Source organism: Antedon bifida, chromosome 8 (genome assembly GCF_963402885.1).
Source record: "Antedon bifida chromosome 8, ecAntBifi1.1, whole genome shotgun sequence".
Taxonomy (NCBI): Eukaryota; Metazoa; Echinodermata; class Crinoidea; order Comatulida; family Antedonidae; genus Antedon; species Antedon bifida.
This window is the reverse complement of record NC_136233.1, coordinates 11,825,065-11,844,203: the sequence shown is the minus strand read 5'-3', so window position 1 is coordinate 11,844,203 and position 19,139 is coordinate 11,825,065. Positions and strand designations below refer to the sequence as shown.

Below are 19,139 nucleotides of genomic sequence, written 5' to 3'. Positions count from 1 at the left end.
AATAGTAACAGCTCGGCCACTCAAGTGAAACACTTAAAATTAAAAAATTCTCCTACATAAATCGATAGTACTTTATAGTTTAAGTGAAATACTTACTATATTTGAGGGAAATAATCTCACTTTAAAGATAGATTGTTGAATATGGCCACAGATTGTTTAAAATTGACTTAATTTTGAGGTCAAACAGGGCTTATAAAACATTGTACTTACTAGTTTGTCTCTTGTTGCTGACATACCCCATGTACCACCAGGTAAACTTTGCTGCGAGGAAAACCATAAATCATAGTATGGTACAAATTAAAAAAACATTGATTATCGACAATAAAAACCTAGATCTAAAAAGTGATGTAGTACATTATCTTTTACAAAGAGGTAAGTTGAGTTACTATTACATCACTACTATCACAGTCAATTTGGTACATTTAGTATTTCCTAGATGGCTGTGTGTTCTACCTTTTCCAAAAACATTTGTTTATCAGCGAGATTACGTCTAGCTCTGCTGATAACTCTGTGAATATTTTGTGAATGTTCCTCAAACTGTTTTGTTGATTCTTCCTCCTCTACCTCGCTTTCAGATGTTACCAAATCGCTGCCAATGGCGTGCTGATCCACAGAGCGGTACAAGCAGCGATTTTTCTTTGGTGTGTGCCTTTCTGCTGCATTGATTGTTTGGTGTACAATGTTCTGTTCTAGTTCAACCTGTAAACAAAAATAGAAACAGCATGAATTGTGACAATAATTAAAATTGTATTGCCTATTTTCTTCCTGTACTGAACACTGTGAAAAATCCATGAAATAAAATCAAGCTTTGAATTTTGTAGTTATTCACTTTTGACAAAAATATAATGATTTCACTAATAAAAAAGACAAAATAAACTTTCTTTATATTATCATATATTGCCATAAATATTTTTTTTTTCGATTTAATTTTTTGTCAAAGTGACTATTAAAATGGCCTATTTATTCTACAACTTTATTATTTTTTAAATATTTTCTTTCAGTAGGAAAAAATATATCTATATATAAGTATAACTATAAGTACAGTACTAGTAGGTACAATCAGAAATATTTTATAGCTATAATATCTATATGAATCCAATGCATACAGCTTTGTATGACTTCTCTAATTGTTGTTGTTTCTTGATTTTCTGTAATCTCTGAACTCGTTTTCGTACTTCTTCTTGAAAGTGGAGTAATTTAGCTTCTTTTTCTGCCTGCTTTCTCCTTATTTTCTGCTCCTCAATTTCAGCTGACACCTGTATTGAGAAAAGTAGAGTGTCTTTTTTTTTTATTGAATAGTACTACTACTAACTTACTAGTCTCCTACTACTAGGCCTAATCCCTAAAAATTAATATTAATTAGGCTCTTCATTCATTGAATCATACATCATAATAGACTAGCTAGTGATACATGTCATAAATAATGTGTTTTTTTCTATTCTACTTTGTTGAAAGCAGCAACAAAGAAACAAATATAAAAATTTGATAGCCTACTCCTAGCATAACCAGGCCTAAAAGTTAGTAAATAGGCCTAGTCCAATTACTCCGCTCAGTCAGCAGGAGGCTCTCTGCTCTGCTCTGCTCAGTCAGACTCACAGACAGCCAGCCACACACACAGCAGACAGAGCAGAGAGGCCTAGCCTTCGGCCTAATACTTTAATAGATGCGTCCTTTACTTACAAGTGCATCATGACTGTAGTACGATTGTGGTGCAATTTCAACCCATGCACCAACTGGAACAACATTTTGATGTCGACTACCTAAATTTCTTTGTGTTTCTTTATGAAATTTGCTTTTTTTGGAGCGTCGACAACGGAAAGAAATTGATGTTGCCATTTTTTTAAATAACGCGCGCCACCTACAGTAGTATGGTTTCGACATTGGTGGCGTGGCTTTCATTTATGATACACATTACTACTGTTACATACATACATGTAATTTCTGTATTACACAGTATTTTTTTATTATTTTTTAATATGCCATTTTAATGTCACATAATAGAAATTTGATAACTTTGATAAACAAAATTGGATGGAAAAATAAGTTATTTGCCTGAACAAAATGTAAACAATAGTCAATTGCATTCACATCACAGTCATCACTTTGTCACATTAAAAAAAATTAACCGTTTCTTTTTAAAAGTGAAATAATTATTTTTTGTTTATTTTCTTAGTCTAGGTACGAAATTGACTCTATATTGATCAGTGCTCTAATGATTTTATAATACAAAAAAATATATTATTATTATACGTATTATATTCATTACAAGTTAACTTTCACCTACTTTTTAAAACCAGATTTAAAAAATAGTTCACCTTTCACCTAGGTAACGTCACCGTAAATCTGATGCAATTGCCAAGTGTTGTCAAGATGCTTCGTAATACATGCAACGTGGCTGGCTAATCCCTTATAAATGACATTGACATATAGTTTAAGTTAAAGCAAACCCGTTACAGTCCAGTGGGTAACTTTTAAAACGGATAAAATAAAACGCGAACCTTCACCGATATTTTAAACAAGGCCATATGACATTGCTGCAGTCGCGTGCGCAAATTTGAGTTTGCACGCGACTAAAAAAGAAGGAACAAACGTGTATCTTGTTACGTGTAATACAAAGAAGGAACATGTTACAGTCCCACTGAGATTACAAAACATTTTTATGCTACATGAAAGGCAAAATAAACTTTAACAAGGCCATATATATGGCAGTCGCGGGCTCAAGTTAGTGTTTACCGACCAACCGACCGACCGACCGACCAACCGACCGACAGAGTGAGCTGTGGTGTAAAAACAGTAATTCATGGCATGGCAGGCTTATAACTGAATCATACAAGAAGAAATTCGAAACAAATTGTATTTACTAAGTAAAGTTGGTACTAAATAAAATAGAAATGTAATTATCTGAAAGCATAAGAAAATTATATGTTTATAAGATTTATTATTTGTGAATAAGTAAGCCAAAGGAAGTTACTTTTCACCTATATATCAGAGCAAAAGCTCCATCCGTCAACTTTCACACAGATATCGGATTACACAATAACTTAGTTACATATTGTTTAGCCTACAGGTTTTATCACGTGCCCTTTATACGCTTACAAAGATAAGTCCTGCTGATGCAATGAATAAGCTATTTATATCCGGGTTTGAGTATACATAAACCAGTTAATCAACGGTATCCCTCATTCTAGAAATAGTGTCGTGATATTTCGTTATTGCAGTCAACTACACTTTTGTCTATTGAAAATTATACTTTGCGAGAATGGCTGGTTTACCGACGTGGGAATACAAGGGTTATACATTTCCTACAAAAGTAAAACAGGAAGCATTAGAATGCATTGAAAACATGGAAGTTTTCGATGATGATATTTGGCTTTGCACGTACCCGAAATCAGGTAAATATATATTTTTTTATAAATATATGGATTGACATGATGTGCAATATTGGACAACAACAACCAACTAAAACCGTAACCATGGAGTGTGTGTGGGGGGGGGGGGGGTTCACCTGCAGATTTATACCACCTGCATGAACTCGTGTTTGTTAGGGCTTATACATATTGCTTGTTTTTTAGGTACTCATTGGACGATGCAAATTCTTTATCTACTACAAGTCGATGGTGATTACGAAAAGATGTTAGCGCAGGGTCTAGGTGCGAAACGTCTACCACCGTTAGAGCTGTGCATTGATAAACCAGATGGGTCGATTGGCTACACGTACAAAAAGTATGAACAATTAGAATCCCCTCGACTAATTGTTACACATCTGCCATATGCCCTTCTTCCAAGACAAGTTTTTGAAAAAAGGACAAAGGTAAATTTACTTTCAATTTTACTTTTATATCTTTTCGGGTTTGAAAAAATATTTGCACATATGCTAAAGCCTTGAAATAATATCATTTTGATCCTAATATAGCTGGGAAATTTGTCTTTTTTTTAATCCAATAATAGATCAAAAGAAGTGTACTAAAAATGATACAACACAGGGAGTTGTAACCTGCAAACGTTTCGCAAATATTCAGGCAGTTTGCTTTCTCAGGTATACTGTTGATCTTGGTACAGTCTGGTCAACACGTCACCTTGAGAAAGCAAAGTTCGCTTTTATATGCTAAACAAAAGATGAGTTCAACTAAGATGGTGTCTTCTCCATCTTTAATTAATATCATAAGGGCCGTATTTATAGTAAAGTTGATTCGAATAACATTGTCGTTATAATTATAAACAACGTGGACTGTTTTATAGCTTGTTACAACCGCTAATGTAGAAAACGCCAGCTAATGTCGAAACAACCGTTAATGTAGAACAATCCACCGCTAATGTAGTAAAACCTCCAGCTAATGTAGAAACACCAACAGCTTATGTAGTAAATAAAAATCAACACCAGCTAATGTAGAAACGGTCAACAGCTTATGTAGTAACGAAAATTGCCTCCCAGCTTATAGTAGGCCTAGTAACTATATAATCGCCAGCTAATATAGAAAATGTTATATATTTTACAAAAATGTCTAAATCATGTGCAAATCCATCGATTTACTTAGCTATCAGTCTATGGAGGTTTTACTACATTAGCGGTGGATTGTTCTACATTAACGGTTGTTTCGACATTAGCTGGCGTTTTCTACATTAGCGGTTATAACATAGCTCTTAATATCTCACTTTATTTCACAGATAATATACGTTGCTCGGAATCCAAAAGACACGGCCGTATCGATGTATCATTTCTTCAAACCAGCAATGAAAAAAATGAATTTTGACGTCGACTGGAATCAGTTCTTTCAAATATTCATGTCCAAAAAATGTGAGAATTAATAATTTTTTATTAATAGATATATTAACCGTTTTGTTATAACGGTGGTAATGATTAGATCAAGGAGTTATTTAGACATAACTCATTTGGTGGCGTGTATACTGTGCATGTTTTGTTGGTTTTTTTTTCATACGCATCTAACAGGGAGCACAAACTCGCCAATTACAGGATGGATAAATTATTTTATAATTGATCGTGCTTAGGCCTACTAAGTCTCATTTGAGGCTTAAGAAGTGGAGTTGAAAGAGTCGCGAGTTATAACCCTGGCACTAGGTCAGGATTGAACCATGGACGTTGGGATTGGAAGACAAGCACGTTAACTACCAAGTTACAGCTTCACTCTCCACTCCACTTAAATATAAAGTGCAAAATATTATTAGGTCACGTTTATAGGCCTTCGGCTCCCTATTTCAATATCCTCGTCAGCCACCGACAAATGAAGTGTGAATATTATTGAGAAAATTGTAACTTTTACATTATAGCTCCATTTGGAACTTGGACACAACATGTACTACCATTCTGGAAACGTAGAAATGATGAAAACATTCTGTTTCTTAAGTTTGAAGACATGAAAAAGGTAAATATTAGGCTTCAATATATTTTTTTTCTTTTGTTTAAAATGCCTAACTATCGGCGATTTAAGTGGAACGGGGTTCAAGATATCAGTACTGCGACACAGATGCATTGGTATCATCTGTCTCCTGAAATTTGATTGTAAGGATGTAAAAGCTATGACACTAAACTTATTCATCAAACAAAATAGATTAAAAAAAATGTAATACTTCGGGCGAAATAGGCCTACTATCAGTTGAGCCCCTATATTAGAGATATTCCGGCTAACGAATGAGGAGAATTACGGCCATCCTAATGTGTCATAATAATAAGGGTTACTGCATTTTAGTAGGCCTACTGGTATAGACAGGTGATAATGTTAAGGTTTTTTATTTTAGGATTCCTTGGGAAGTATTCGAAAAATTGCAGCGTTTACCGGCCGGTCTACGTCTACAGAGGTACTGCAAAATATAGTTACAAATTCATCGCCAGAAAAAACAAAGAAAACAATGGTCAGTGATGATGCAGATATTCAAGCACTTTCAACAGGAGCATTCGTACGGAAAGGTACCAGTATATATTATTTTTATTCAATGTTTCAAAATAAATAACTACAAATACCTTTATGAAAAAAACATAATTTGTAAATTAGAATATAGGCCCAATACTTAAAATGGATTTTTTAATGTAATTTGTTTGTAGCACTTATATTTTGTGTGTTTTTATTAGTTACGAATTTCGGGTCCCTGAATATCAACCGGAATTTATTTGACCAGCCGGAAGTTTTACCCCTTTAATTAAAGTTGAAATAAGATTATACTGTAGTGTTAAACATACTTGTGATGTTGATAAGAATATAGATAGAGAGAAGAATAATAATAATGGAGAAGAGTGATAATCGATTATGATGATTTTTTAATCACATGATATATGATCTTAAGTGATGAAATATGATAAAGTACAACAGCTGAAGTTTAGGTCTATCTTTTTCAGGTATAATTGGTGATTGGAAGACACATTTTACCGTAGCGCAAAGTGAACAGTTGGATGAAGTTCTTCAAAATGATCTGAAAGAAACGGATCTTGAGATGATGTTTCAATAGTCTATAATAGTTATATTCTTAAAGTCCATTTAGACTAGGACGATCGACGGTAATTACTATAGACAAATATGCATTTTCATACATAAAACAAAAATAATCTAAAATTCAAATCATACGAATTTGGTGTGAACGACCCATGCTTTAATTACCACTGAATCCATTTTCCACGATATTTTTCTCAGAATGCGGGCGCTTGTGAAAGCAGCCTTTTACAGCTTTCCTTTTATTATTTACAAACAATATGTGGCCTATGGGTGTTGGAGGTACATATACAGATAGTTTGAAAAAAAAACACAGAGAACATTTATTACTCAATGTCGTCAGTAATTAAGCCGAGTAATATTGATCACGTATAACAACCAAATGTAATATTAATCAAATGTGTAGACACCTACCGTATTCTTACAGTCTTTTAAATAACACATTTAATGTATGAATTCTATAGGCCTACCAATCAAGCCCAAAGTTAAAAGTATTTGTGAATGTATTTTAATTTTTTTTTTTTTAATATTGATAGGCCTCCGCAGGAGAGGAATAATAAAACTTGCTAGCCTAGAGAGAGTTGTTCGTGTTTTCGTTTATTTAATAATTAGTAATTTATTAAAAACCGAGGAAGTTGGGAAAAAGTAAATTTAATTGAAAATAGGCCTATTGGGATTCTTATAGTTGCATACATAGTCCTACATTTCAAAATGGCCACGATGTGATTGGTAATCGAAGGAATTCCTAGCGTGAATTATAAGCAATCCGCTAAATGACCAGAGAACCGGGTTTAGGCGAGGCCTGTCATATACTAGGCCTTCATACCAAACATTGATCTAAAAATGTTATTATTATTAATATGTCGTGTTAAACTAATTCATCATCATCAGCCGTTGTCAGTCCACTGCTGGACGAAAGCCTCAGCATGTTTCTGCCATAGTGCACGATCTCTAGCTGCTCCCTGCCAATGTACTGTACCCCAATACTTGTCTATTTCATCTCGCCATCTCACTCTTTGTCTTCTTCTATTTCTGCTCCCATCCATCGGTCTCCATGATGTCATTAGCGAAGTCCATCTATTGTCTGTTCTCCTACTGATATGTCCAGCCCACTTCCACTTACTTAATTTGATAGTTCTTATAATGTCTTGAACTTGTGTTTGTTTTCTCACCCATTCATTTGTTTTTCTGTTATATGTGATTCCGAGCATATTTCTTTCCATGTTGTGCTGTGCTGCTGCTATTTTCTTTTCCATTTTATTTGATAGTGCCCAGGTCGCAGCTCCATATGTCATGGTTGGTAACACGCATTGATTAAAGACCTTTCATTTTAGGCTTAACGGTATTTCCGCTCTCATGATGTTGCTCAGTTTTCCATATTGGCACCAGCCCAATCTGATTCTCCTCTTTATCTCCTGTTCTTGATTCTTTTCTCTCAGGCTAAATCTCTACCTCAGATAAATAGATAGATAGATAGTATTAACTTCATCAATTTTATTGCCATTAACAGTCACAGATCCATGAAGTACCATGGAATTTGCCATAACTTTTGTTTTCTTCAAATTCATTTTCAATCCACAGCATTTGCAGGCATTTGCAAGGTCTTTAAGGATATCCTCAACTTCACTGATTTGTTCTCCCATGACAACAATGTCATCTGCTAACCTCAAATGATTACATTTTTCTCCATTGATATTCACTCCTTTGTCCTCCCACTCCAGTGAGCGAAATATGCCTTCCAAACAAGCTGTAAACAGTTTAGGTGAAATTGTATCGCCTTGTCGGACACCCTTTTTTTATGTGGATTTTCTCGCTTGGTTTGTGCATCGTGGTAGTGCAGTTGGTGTTAATGTCCTTGAGTAGGTTAATGTACTTATGATGCATTCCCTGATCTTGCAGAGCTTTTAGAACTGTCTCCACTGAATCAAATGCCTTTTCATAGTCTATGAAGGCAATACAAAGTGGTTTGTTGTATTCTTGGCATTTTTCTATGAGCTGATTCAGTGTATATGAATATGATCCATGGTAGAAAAACCACTCCTAAACCCTGCTTGTTCTCTGGGTTGGTGGCTATCAAGTGAATTTTCCATTCGATTTGTCAGGATTCTTGTAAACAACTTGTATATGTTTGAAAAAAGACTAATAGGTCTGTAGTTTTTGAGATCCCTCTTGTCCCCTTTCTTGAAAAGGATGATCATGTTAGCTTCTTTCCACCTCTGGCACTTTCCCTGATGTAAGCAAGCTGTGTATAGCTTCGCAAGCTCCTTAGCAATGACGTCCTCCCCCTCTTTGATTGTGTCAATTAAGATGCTATCTGGACCTGGTGCTTTCCCTCGTTTCATGTTTTTGACTGCATGCTGCACCTCCCAATATGTGATGTCTGGAATTTCTTCCGAGTCTATGGATAATTGAAGGTCCACTGACTGGCTGCTTTGATAGAGTTCTTCATAAAATTCTTCAATCCTCATAAAAATCATGTCTTGTTGATCTGTAATTTCTGTCCCTTTTTTATCAAGTAATGATGTTATTTTCTGCTTTCCACTTGCAATTTCTGCTTTTTTTTCTTCAAACTTCTATTGCTTTCTATTGTCTCTTGAATTTTAAGGGTAGGCCTATTGTATTTTCTTATGTCTTGTCGGAGTTTCTATCGTATTGTCTTGCATGTTTCTGTATATTCAACATTCTGGAATCCAATTCCATCTCTCTTCATATTCCTCCTTTTCTCCATTAGCCGCTTGGTGCTATCTGAGAGTTTGGACTCTTGCATTTTCTTTCCCTGCTGTTTTTATAGAGCTCTCATGTACTATGTCGATGATTTTGTCATTCCATTCGTCAAGGTGGTCGGAGGCATCTTCTACTTCCAGTCCTTGAATGCGGTTTTGTAGTTCTAGTTGAAATTCATGCTTTCTGGCTTCTAAGTTGATCATATCGGGCTTTCTGTATTTTGCTATTAATTCCATTCTTTCTAGTCCTTATCTACTTTCACTTTGCACATAAGCATACGGTGGTCACTGCCAGTGTTTACTTTGTTGAATATGGTAACATCTTGAATTATCTTTGGCTTATTAGTCAAGATAAAGTCATTTATTTATTTATAATTAAATAATGTGTTTTTTTTCTTTCTACTTTGTTGAAAGCAGCAACAAAGAAAAAAAATATAATAATTTGATAGCCTACTCCTAGCATAACTAAGCCTAAAAGTTAGTAAATAGGCCTAGCCTAGGCCAAGTACTCCGCTCATTCATCAGGCAGCAGGAGGCTCTCTGCTCAGTCAGACTCACAGACAGACAGCTAGCAACAGACAGAGAGAGAGGCCTACTAGGCCTAGCCTTCGGCCTAATAGATGCGTCCTTTACTTACAAGTGCATCATGACTGTAGTACGATTGTGGTGTAATTTCAACCCATGCACCAACTGGAACAACATTTTGATGTCGACTACCTAAATTTCTTTGTTTCTTTATGAAATTTGCTTTTTTTGGTACGTCGACAACGGAAAGAAATTGATGTTTGTTGCCATTTTTAAATAACGCGCGCCACCTAGGCCTAGTATAGGTTTCGAGCAAAGAACTTATAATATAAGTTCTTTGGTTTCGAGACATTGGTGGCGTGGCTTTCATTTATGATACACATTACTACTGTGTACATACATGTACAGTACTGTACTTTTCTGTATTAATTTTAATGTCACATAATAGAAATTTGATAACTTTGATAAACAAAATTGGATGAAAAAATAATTTATTTGCCTGAAAAAAATGTAAACAATAATCAATTGCATTCACTTTGTCACATTAAAAAAAAATCAACCGTTTCTTTTTAAAAGTGAAATCCTTAGTTTTTGTTTATTTTCTACTGAAGTGATTAACTTTATTAAAACTGCCCTAGCTATTCAAAGTAAGATTTCTCATTTAATTTTTTGTTTTTGGATAGCAACATCTTTGAATATGACGATGTACGTATAATAATTATTATTGTAGGCGGTCTTGCATCTAGGTACGAAATTGACTCTATAATTGATCAGTGCTCTAACTGATTTTATGATACAAAAAATATATTATGTTTTTCTTTTCCCCACGAATTATATTCATTACAAGTTAACTTTCACCTACTTTTTAAAACCAGATTAAAAAAATAGTCCACCTTTCACCCAGATAACGTCACCGTAATGATGCAATTGCCAAGTGTTCAAGATGCTTCGTAATACATGCAACGTGGCTGGCTAATCCATTATAAATGATATTGACATGGTTCAAGTTAATAGAAACCCGTTACAGTCCAGTGGGTAACTTTTAAAACGGATAAAATAAAACGCGAACCTTCACCGATATTTTAAACAAGGTCATTAAATGTCTACAGTCGCGTGCGCAAATTTGAGTTAGTGTTTACCAGTGAGCTGTAAGCCTTCGGCTATTACAGATCACTGGTGTTTACCGATCGACCAACCGACCGATATAGTGAGCTGTAGAGTCGGGTTTGCACGCGACTAAAAAAGAAGAAACAAACTCGTTATTCGTATCTTTACGTGTAATAAAAAGAAGTGTAACATGTGTAACACAGACCACACTGAGATTACGAAAACATTTTTATGCTACATGAACTACAAAAACCGTAATTCATGGCCTGGCAGGCGTATAACATTGAATCAAGAAGAAGAATGAAGAAAGCAATTGTTCGAAACAAATTGTATTTACTAAATAATTAAAGTTAGGCCTAAATAAAATAGAAATGTATTAATTTTTTTATCTGAAAGCATAACGAAAATCTATGTTTATACGATTTATTATTTGTGAATAGTTAAGCCAAAGGAAGTTACTTTTCACCTATATTATATATCAGAGCAAAAGCTCCATCCGTCAACTTTCACACAGATATTATTGGAGATTACACGATAGCTTAGTTACAGATTGTTTACAGGTCTTACCACGTGCCCTATGCTAACAAAGATAGTCAATGAATAAGCTATTTATATCCGGGCTTGAGTATACATTCATAAACCAGTGAATCAACGGTATCCCTCATTCTAGAAATAGTGTCGTGATATTTCGTTATATACACTTTTGTCTATTGTAAATTATACTTTGCGAGAATGGCTGATTTTCAGACGTGGGAATACAAGGGTTATACATTTCATAAACAAGTAAAAAAGGAAGCATTAGAATACATTGAAAACATGGAAGTTTTCGATGATGATATTTGGCTTTGCACGTACCCAAAATCAGGTAAGATATATTTTTTAAATAAATATATAGTGACCCAGACATGATGTGCAACATTGAACAACAAGAACCAACTACAACTAAAACCGTAACCATGGAGTGTATGCCTGTGTACTACAAGAAAAAGTGGGGTGGGGGTGTTCAACTCAACAGATTTATACCACCTGCATGAACTCGTGTTTGTTAGGGCTTATACATATTGCTTGTTTTTTAGGTACTCATTGGACGTTGCAAATTCTTTATCTACTACAAGTCGATGGTGATTACGAAAAGATGTTAGAGCAGGGTCTAGGTGCGAAACGTCTACCACCGTTAGAGCTGTGCATTGATAAACCAGATGGGTCGATTAGCTACTCGTACAAAAAGTATGAACAATTAGAATCCCCTCGACTAATTGGTACACATCTGCCATATGACTTTCTTCCAAGACAAGTTTTTGAAAAAATGACAAAGGTAAATTTACTTTCAATTTTACTTTTATGTCTTTTCGGGTTTGAAAAATAATTTCATTTTGATCCGAATATAGAAGAGAAATTTGTCTTTTTTTGATCTAATAGATCGAAAGAAGTGTACTAATGATACTTACAACAACGTTTCGCAAATATTCAGTTTGCTTTCTCATGTAGACTGTTGATCTTTGTACAGTCTGGTCAACACGTCACCTTGAGAAGCAACTGATCGTTTGCGAAACATCGTTGAAAGTATCATTGTGTGTACTTTCGATCTATTGGATGAACAAAAAAGACAAATTTCTTTTCTATTATGCTAAAGCGTAAACAAAAGATGAGTTCAACTAAGATGGTGTCTTCTCCATCTTTAATTAACTTCATAAGGGCCGTATTTATAGTTGATTTTCGTTATAATTATAAACAATGTGGACTGTTTTATAACTTTTTATAACAGATAATATACGTTGCTCGGAATCCAAAAGACACGGCCGTATCGATGTATCATTTTTTCAAACCAACAATGAAAAAAATGATGAATGTTGACGTTGACTGGAATCAGTTCTTTCAAATATTCATGTCCAAAAAATGTGAGAATTAATTATTTTTTATCTTACAAATATGAAAACAATTATAATTATTAACCGTTTTGTTATAACGGTGGTTATATGATTAGATCAAGGAGTTATTTAAACATAAACTCATTGGTGGCGTGGTTAATGTGCATGTTTATTTCTGCAATATCCTCGTCAGCCCGCGACAAATGAAGTGTGAATGTTATTCAGAATATTGTAACTTTTACATATAATAATAACTTTATAGCTCCATTTGGAACTTGGACACAAAATGTACTACCATTCTGGAAACGTAGAAATGATGAAAACATTCTGTTTCTTAAGTTTGAAGACATGAAAAAGGTGAATAATTTGGCTTTTTATCTTTTGTGTAAATTAGGTAGCCTATATAAGGCTTAAAAGAACACATTCGTAATGTTTGTCGTGGTGCTTCCTTTGGAATTTACCAGATCGGCCAGATTCGTAAGTACCTTGACAAAACATCAACTGAACGTCTTGTTCATGCTTTTGTTTCATCTCGTCTGGACTGTCATAACTCGCTTCTGTACGGCCTACCAACTTCTTATCTGTCTCCTCTTCAACGAATCCAAAATTCCGCCGCAAGACTTATCACTGGCACTAAACGACATGAACATATTTCTCCCGTTTTTCGTGACTTACACTGGTTGCCTGTAGTTCAGCGCATTCGTTTTAAAATCCTGTTGCTGACATATAAGGCCATCAACGGATGTGCTCCAGCCTACATATGTGACATCATTACTCCGTCAACCAACTCTTCGCTTCGTTCATCCTGCAGACTTCTTCTAAAACCTGGACCCCGTTCCAGAAATCGGTTTTACGGTGATCGTGCTTTCGCTGTCGCAGCCCCAAAACTCTGGAACACTCTACCCCTCGAAATACGCTCATCAAAATCTGTAATCACATTTAAAACTAAACTCAAAACTCATCTCTTCAGAGAAGCATAATACTACTTGCACAGATCTTGGAAAACACAGCGCTTTGAAACCTTTGTCTCTTGCGCTTTATAAATGTTATTTATTATTATTATTATTAAGTATCGGCGATTTATAAGTAACGGGGTTCAAGATATACCACGACATATACATACGGACATTGGTATCATCCATTCTGTGTACTCTTGTAAAATCAGATTGTAAGGATATAAAAGATAATAGCCTATGGTGCTAGTCTAAACTTATTCATCAAACAAAATGGATTAAAAAAAATGTAATACTTCGGGCGAAATAGGCCTACATATCAGTTGAGCCCCTATATTGGAGATATTCCGGCTAAGGAAACCCCTTTCCCGTGAAACGAATGACTAATTATACGGCCATCCTAGTGTGTCATATAGACCTAAAGAGTTACTGCATAAACGATAATGTAAAGTTTTTTTATTTTAGGATTCGTTGGAAAGTATTCGGAAAATTGCAGCATTTACCGGCCGGTCTACGTCTACAGAGGTACTGCAAAATATCGTTACAAATTCATCGCCAGAAAAAACAAAGAAAACAATGGTGGTCAGTGATGATGCAGATATTCAAGCACTTTCGCCAGGAGCATTCGTACGGAAAGGTACCGGTATATATTATCTTTATTCAATGTTTCAAAATAAATACCTACCTTTATAAAAAACACATTAAAATTAATTTTGTAAATTAGAATATAGGCCCAATATTTAAAATGGATTTTAAAAAAAGATAATTTGTGTATTTTATTAGTTACGAATATCGGGTCCCTGAATATCAACCGGAATTTATTTGACAAGCAGGAAGTTTTACCCTCTTTAAATAAAGTTGAAATAAGATTAGACCATGGAGCTAGCTATAAAATTAGAATTGTATAGCTCCATGATTAGACTATAGTGTTAAACATACTTGTGATGGTGATAAGATAGACAGAAGAATAATGATGATGGAGAAGAGTGATAATCGATTATGATGATTTTCTAATCACATAATTATGATCTTAAAGATGTATTGTCCCCTGAAACACAAAAAATGAAGGTCAAAATATTCTAAATTTAAATTGGCCATATCAAAGTATATTACAGTTATTCACTTTAAGTCGAAAATTCGAGCCAAAAACAACAAGTTTACGTAATTAACAGGTAAATTAATTTAATTACATTTCATCTGGAAACTCGTCGCGAGCGAAAGTAAACAAAGATTTCAAACCACGAGTATGCATTATGCATGATGCTAGGATTGTTTACAACTCGTCGCGGTTGAGAAGGGTGTTCTCTACGGGGCGCCGTTTGGGACATTGCTAATTTTGTCGAAATATTACAATTTTGTCTACACATAATTAATTTTGTCAATACAAAATTCATTTTGTCAACACAAAATTCATTTTGTCAACACAAAATTCATTTTGTATTGACAAAATTCATTTTGTGTTGACAAAATTTATTCTGTGTGGACAAAATTCATTTTGTCTCGACAAAATTCATTCTGTGTAAACAAAATTCATTCTGTGTAGACAAAATTAATTCTGTGTTGACAAAATTAATTCTGTGTAGACAAAATTCATTCTGTAACGAAAAAAATCATTTTGTGGCGACAAAATTAATTCTGTGTTGACAAAATTCATTTTGTGTAGACAAAATTAATTCTGTGTGGACAAAATTAATTCTGTGTAGACAAAATTCATTCTGTAACGACAAAATTAATTTTGTGGCGACAAAATGTATTCTGTGTAGACAAAATTTATTCTGTGTAGACAAATCATTCTGTGTAGACAAAATGAATTTTGTTGCAACAAAATTCATTTTGTCGCGACAAAATGAATTTTGTTAGCCTAGCCTACTCAAGCGTGGGACAAAACGTTTTTTAAAACATTTTGTCCCACGCTTGAGTAGGCTCGGTTTTAACATTTAAATTAGAAGGCGGCGGAGTTTAAACGTGAAAAGGGCAAGACAGGGTGAAGCTATAAATGATGACAGCGCGCGAATCTTTGACATTTGTTATTGGTTCAGTTATTATGGCTGAGCATGCCTCCGTCTCTATTGCTATCATATTAATCTATTTTATAATATCAGGGACCCCTGAAAATATCAGATATGATCAGTAATAATTATTATTATAATGTATTCTATATTAAAAAATCGGAAAATGGTTTTCATTAGAGCCCTGCTTATTACTTAAGTAAAATTGTAGTAATGGGGCTATTTAATATTTTGTCGTTTAAAATATTATTTATTAATCTTATAAAATGTATATACTTTATTTTAAAATTAAAGATGTATTGTCTCCCAAAATCATGAAAAATAAAGATTTTTAAAATCGGACTTTGAATAGGCCATTATGCAGTTTTAATGAAGTTGTTCACTTCCATAAGAAAAAAGAACGGGGAAAAAAATTATTTCACCTATAAAAAGACAAAATAAACAGTTAAATTACCCAAAAAATCATTGGCTTTCAGACAATTTGACCATTTTTTGCTTTAAATTACAGTTTTTTCAGTTAAATAATTTTTTTCCAGACCCAATTTTTTGTGAAAGTGAATAACTATTATGTGACATTAAAATAACATATTCAACAAAAAGATTAAAAAAAACATTTTTTCATGGGACAATATATCTTTAAGATAATAATAATCATTGCAGAAATAATGATGCTGAAAGCTGTCCGTTATTTGAAGAAAAAAAAACATTGAACTGAACTGACTACAAAAGATTGTTCACGTTAGTTTTATTATAACAGTCATCCACCCTGCGAAACCTAATAACCTCTAACCTACAGTAGTAAGTAGGCCAGGTAGCCTACGTTGGCTAGGTTCAGGACTGATTGCCCATAAAACATTCGATGTATAAATATCAACACCCCAGACAGTGTAATAATGACCTTTCCAGACCGAAAACCATTCTGCCCGAAATTACGATACTCTCTCGATACAATTCCATATTTTATTAGTGGAAAATGCATTTTTATTTCAATCTTATCAAGCCAGCCAAAGACTGAATACGTACATCAAAAGTACAAAGAACAATGTAAACCTATAAACAATTATTTGCAATTAGCAATGTATAATAAATAAAATCAACCATGAAGTTGTAAAATTAGCATAGAAACATAACATTTATATCTAGCATTTTTAACATTATTATATTCAAACAACAGCATCGGACTCTGTTTTCAATTTAAATCGTTTGATTCGTGAGTCGAGGTAAAGAAAGTGCTTTACCATTTTTCTTTCAAAAGCATATAGCAAACAAGGCCAACAGCCACTGTAAGTCGCGTGCAGTTCAAAGAGTACAGAAAACGCGATAAAACGCAAAGTGAACATAGTGAACTATAGAGTCGCTTTCACGCGACTAAAAACAAAAGTAAATATAAAACCTAACTAGATAGAAAAACTAAAAACAGTTAATTTAAATATAGAATCATAATTATAAACATATACAGAAACAAAATTTACATATTTGTAACAAAACATATTTTAAATTTAATAAAGACCACATAAATAAATCGAGATAGAATTTGTAGAAGGTAAGTTTGCGTTTGCTGGTTTTTACAAAATAATGCTAATACACGCGTCCACACAAATGGTGCACCTATTAACAATTTGTTGGCACCGGTGTAGAGGAGGTCGTAAAACGATATTCGCGCGCTGTTTGATCGTACGCCTATAACTGTCAATCTTCGAGTTTCCAATAACAACCCCGCCTTCTAATTTAAATGTTAAAACGTTTTGTCCCACGCTTGAGTAGGCTCGGCTAACAAAATTCATTTTGTCGCGACAAAATGAATTTTGTTGCAACAAAATGAATTTTGTCTACACATAATGAATTTTGTCTACACAGAATGAATTTTGTCTACACAGAATAAATTTTGTCTACACAGAATACATTTTGTCGCCACAAAATGAATTTTGTCGTTACAGGATTAATTTTGTCTACACAGAATTAATTTTTGTCTACACAGAATTAATTTTGTCCACACAGAATTAATTTTGTCTACACAAAATGAATTTTGTCTACACAAAATGAATTTTGTCGTTACAGAATGAATTTTGTCGTTACAGAATTAATTTTGTCTACACAGAATTAATTTTGTCAACACAGAATTAATTTTGTCTACACAGAATTAATTTTGTTTACACAGAATTAATTTTGTCGAGACAAAATGAATTTTGTCCACACAGAATAAATTTTGTCAACACAAAATGAATTTTGTCAATACAAAATGAATTTTGTGTTGACAAAATGAATTTTGTATTGACAAAATTAATTATGTGTAGACAAAATTGTAATATTTCGACAAAATTAGCAATGTTTCATACGGCGCCCCGTAGTTCTCACACAGATCGCGAGGAAGTTTTATGATTATGCATACAGAGTAGCCAAACAAGCGCGTTGCATTATGAGATATGTTTTGATCGAAAACTTTGACTGGAAGTCAAAAGTTATTTTTTGAACAAAAAAACGTCTGTATTTCAGTTAAATGATTTTTTTTTCGACTAATTTTTGGTGAAAGTTAATACTATTATGATACTTCAAAATGACCCACTTTTATTCGAAATCTTTATTTTTTTGGAATTAGTCAAAGGGACAACACATCTTTAAGTTATGAAATATGATAAAGTACAACAGTTCTAAAGTTTAGGCCTATATCTTATTCAGGTATAATTGGTGATTGGAAGACACATTTTACCGTAGCGCAAAGTGAACAGTTGGATGAAGTTCTTCAAAATGATCTGAAAGGAACGGATCTTGAGATGATGTTTCAATAGTCTATATAGTTATATTCTGAAGGCCCATTTAGGCCTACACTTAATGTATGAATTCTATACCAATCAAACTCAAAGTTAAAAGTATTTGTCAATGTACTTTAATTTTTTAAAATATTGATAGGCCTCTGCAGGAGAGGAATAATAAAACTTGCTATTAGCCTAGAGAGAGTTGTTCGTGTTTTCGTTTATTTAATAATTAGTAATTTATTAAAAACCGAGGAAGTTGGAAAAAAGGCCTACACTTGGGATTCTTATAGTTGCATACATAGTCCTACATTTCAAAATGGCCACGATGTGATTGGTAAACGAAGGAAATCATAGCGTGAATTATAAGCAATCCGCTAAATGACCAGAGAACCGGGTTTAGGTGAGGCCTGTCATATACTAGGCATTCATACCAAACTTTGATTTAATGTTATTATTATTAATCTGTCGTGTTAAACTAATTAGTCCCATATTACATTAATTATTTTATTTTGACAAGTCTACCATAATGTCTGTGTATCGAAATATTCGTTTTTCTTATTTTTCATATCCCATTTAAAATCAATAATTTCATTTTCCTTTCTCCTTTTCTCTCATTTCTGCTATTCATAATCGCTCTATTGTCTAGAGTAGGCCTATCACGTGGACATGTATCGTGATATAATTAAGTTAATTCGACCACCACTTGGGAGTGACGGTAAGAAATGTATCACACTTATGATTCCCTCTATATTAATAAATAT

The 19,139-nt window shown here is 33.8% G+C and overlaps 3 protein-coding genes across 4 annotated transcripts in view; 2 read left to right on the top strand and 1 right to left on the bottom strand.

The window, feature by feature from the left end:
• Nucleotides 1–1,846, bottom strand: part of LOC144850007 (uncharacterized) — a 57,828-nt gene extending 55,982 nt beyond the window's left edge. For both annotated transcript variants that reach the window (XR_013614037.1, XM_078707167.1), the window contains exons 1-4: nt 1,681–1,846; nt 1,107–1,256; nt 454–699; nt 211–261 (exon numbers count right to left, since the gene is read on the bottom strand). Coding sequence is in view for 1 of the 2 variants with exons in the window: in XM_078707167.1 (XP_078563293.1) it covers nt 211–261; nt 454–699; nt 1,107–1,256; nt 1,681–1,836 (603 nt within the window). In the remaining variant the exon portion in view is untranslated. The remainder of the gene's footprint in view (nt 1–210; nt 262–453; nt 700–1,106; nt 1,257–1,680) is intronic.
• A 1,247-nt stretch (nt 1,847–3,093) lies between these two features.
• Nucleotides 3,094–6,901, top strand: LOC144850010 (sulfotransferase 1C4-like). Its single transcript, XM_078707170.1, has 6 exons — nt 3,094–3,392; nt 3,573–3,811; nt 4,666–4,795; nt 5,287–5,381; nt 5,755–5,923; nt 6,350–6,901. Exons 1-6 carry the CDS (start codon nt 3,260–3,262, stop codon nt 6,457–6,459), a joined length of 876 nt encoding a protein of 291 aa, XP_078563296.1. The 5' UTR covers nt 3,094–3,259; the 3' UTR covers nt 6,460–6,901.
• A 4,599-nt stretch (nt 6,902–11,500) lies between these two features.
• Nucleotides 11,501–18,559, top strand: LOC144850009 (sulfotransferase 1C4-like). Its single transcript, XM_078707169.1, has 6 exons — nt 11,501–11,660; nt 11,872–12,110; nt 12,561–12,693; nt 12,926–13,020; nt 14,082–14,253; nt 18,302–18,559. Exons 1-6 carry the CDS (start codon nt 11,528–11,530, stop codon nt 18,409–18,411), a joined length of 882 nt encoding a protein of 293 aa, XP_078563295.1. The 5' UTR covers nt 11,501–11,527; the 3' UTR covers nt 18,412–18,559.
• Nucleotides 18,560–19,139: the final 580 nt, after the last annotated feature.

Excerpts from the sequence above, each read along its gene's own strand:
- LOC144850010 (XM_078707170.1), top strand. The coding sequence starts at position 3,260 with ATGGCTGGTTTACCGACGTGGGAATACAAGGGTTATACATTTCCTACA. Across the intron at positions 3,393-3,572 it reads TTGCACGTACCCGAAATCAG|GTACTCATTGGACGATGCAA; the intron begins GTAAATATATAT and ends CTTGTTTTTTAG. Across the intron at positions 4,796-5,286 it reads AATATTCATGTCCAAAAAAT|CTCCATTTGGAACTTGGACA; the intron begins GTGAGAATTAAT and ends TTTACATTATAG.
- LOC144850009 (XM_078707169.1), top strand. The coding sequence starts at position 11,528 with ATGGCTGATTTTCAGACGTGGGAATACAAGGGTTATACATTTCATAAA. Across the intron at positions 11,661-11,871 it reads TTGCACGTACCCAAAATCAG|GTACTCATTGGACGTTGCAA; the intron begins GTAAGATATATT and ends CTTGTTTTTTAG. Across the intron at positions 12,694-12,925 it reads AATATTCATGTCCAAAAAAT|CTCCATTTGGAACTTGGACA; the intron begins GTGAGAATTAAT and ends ATAACTTTATAG.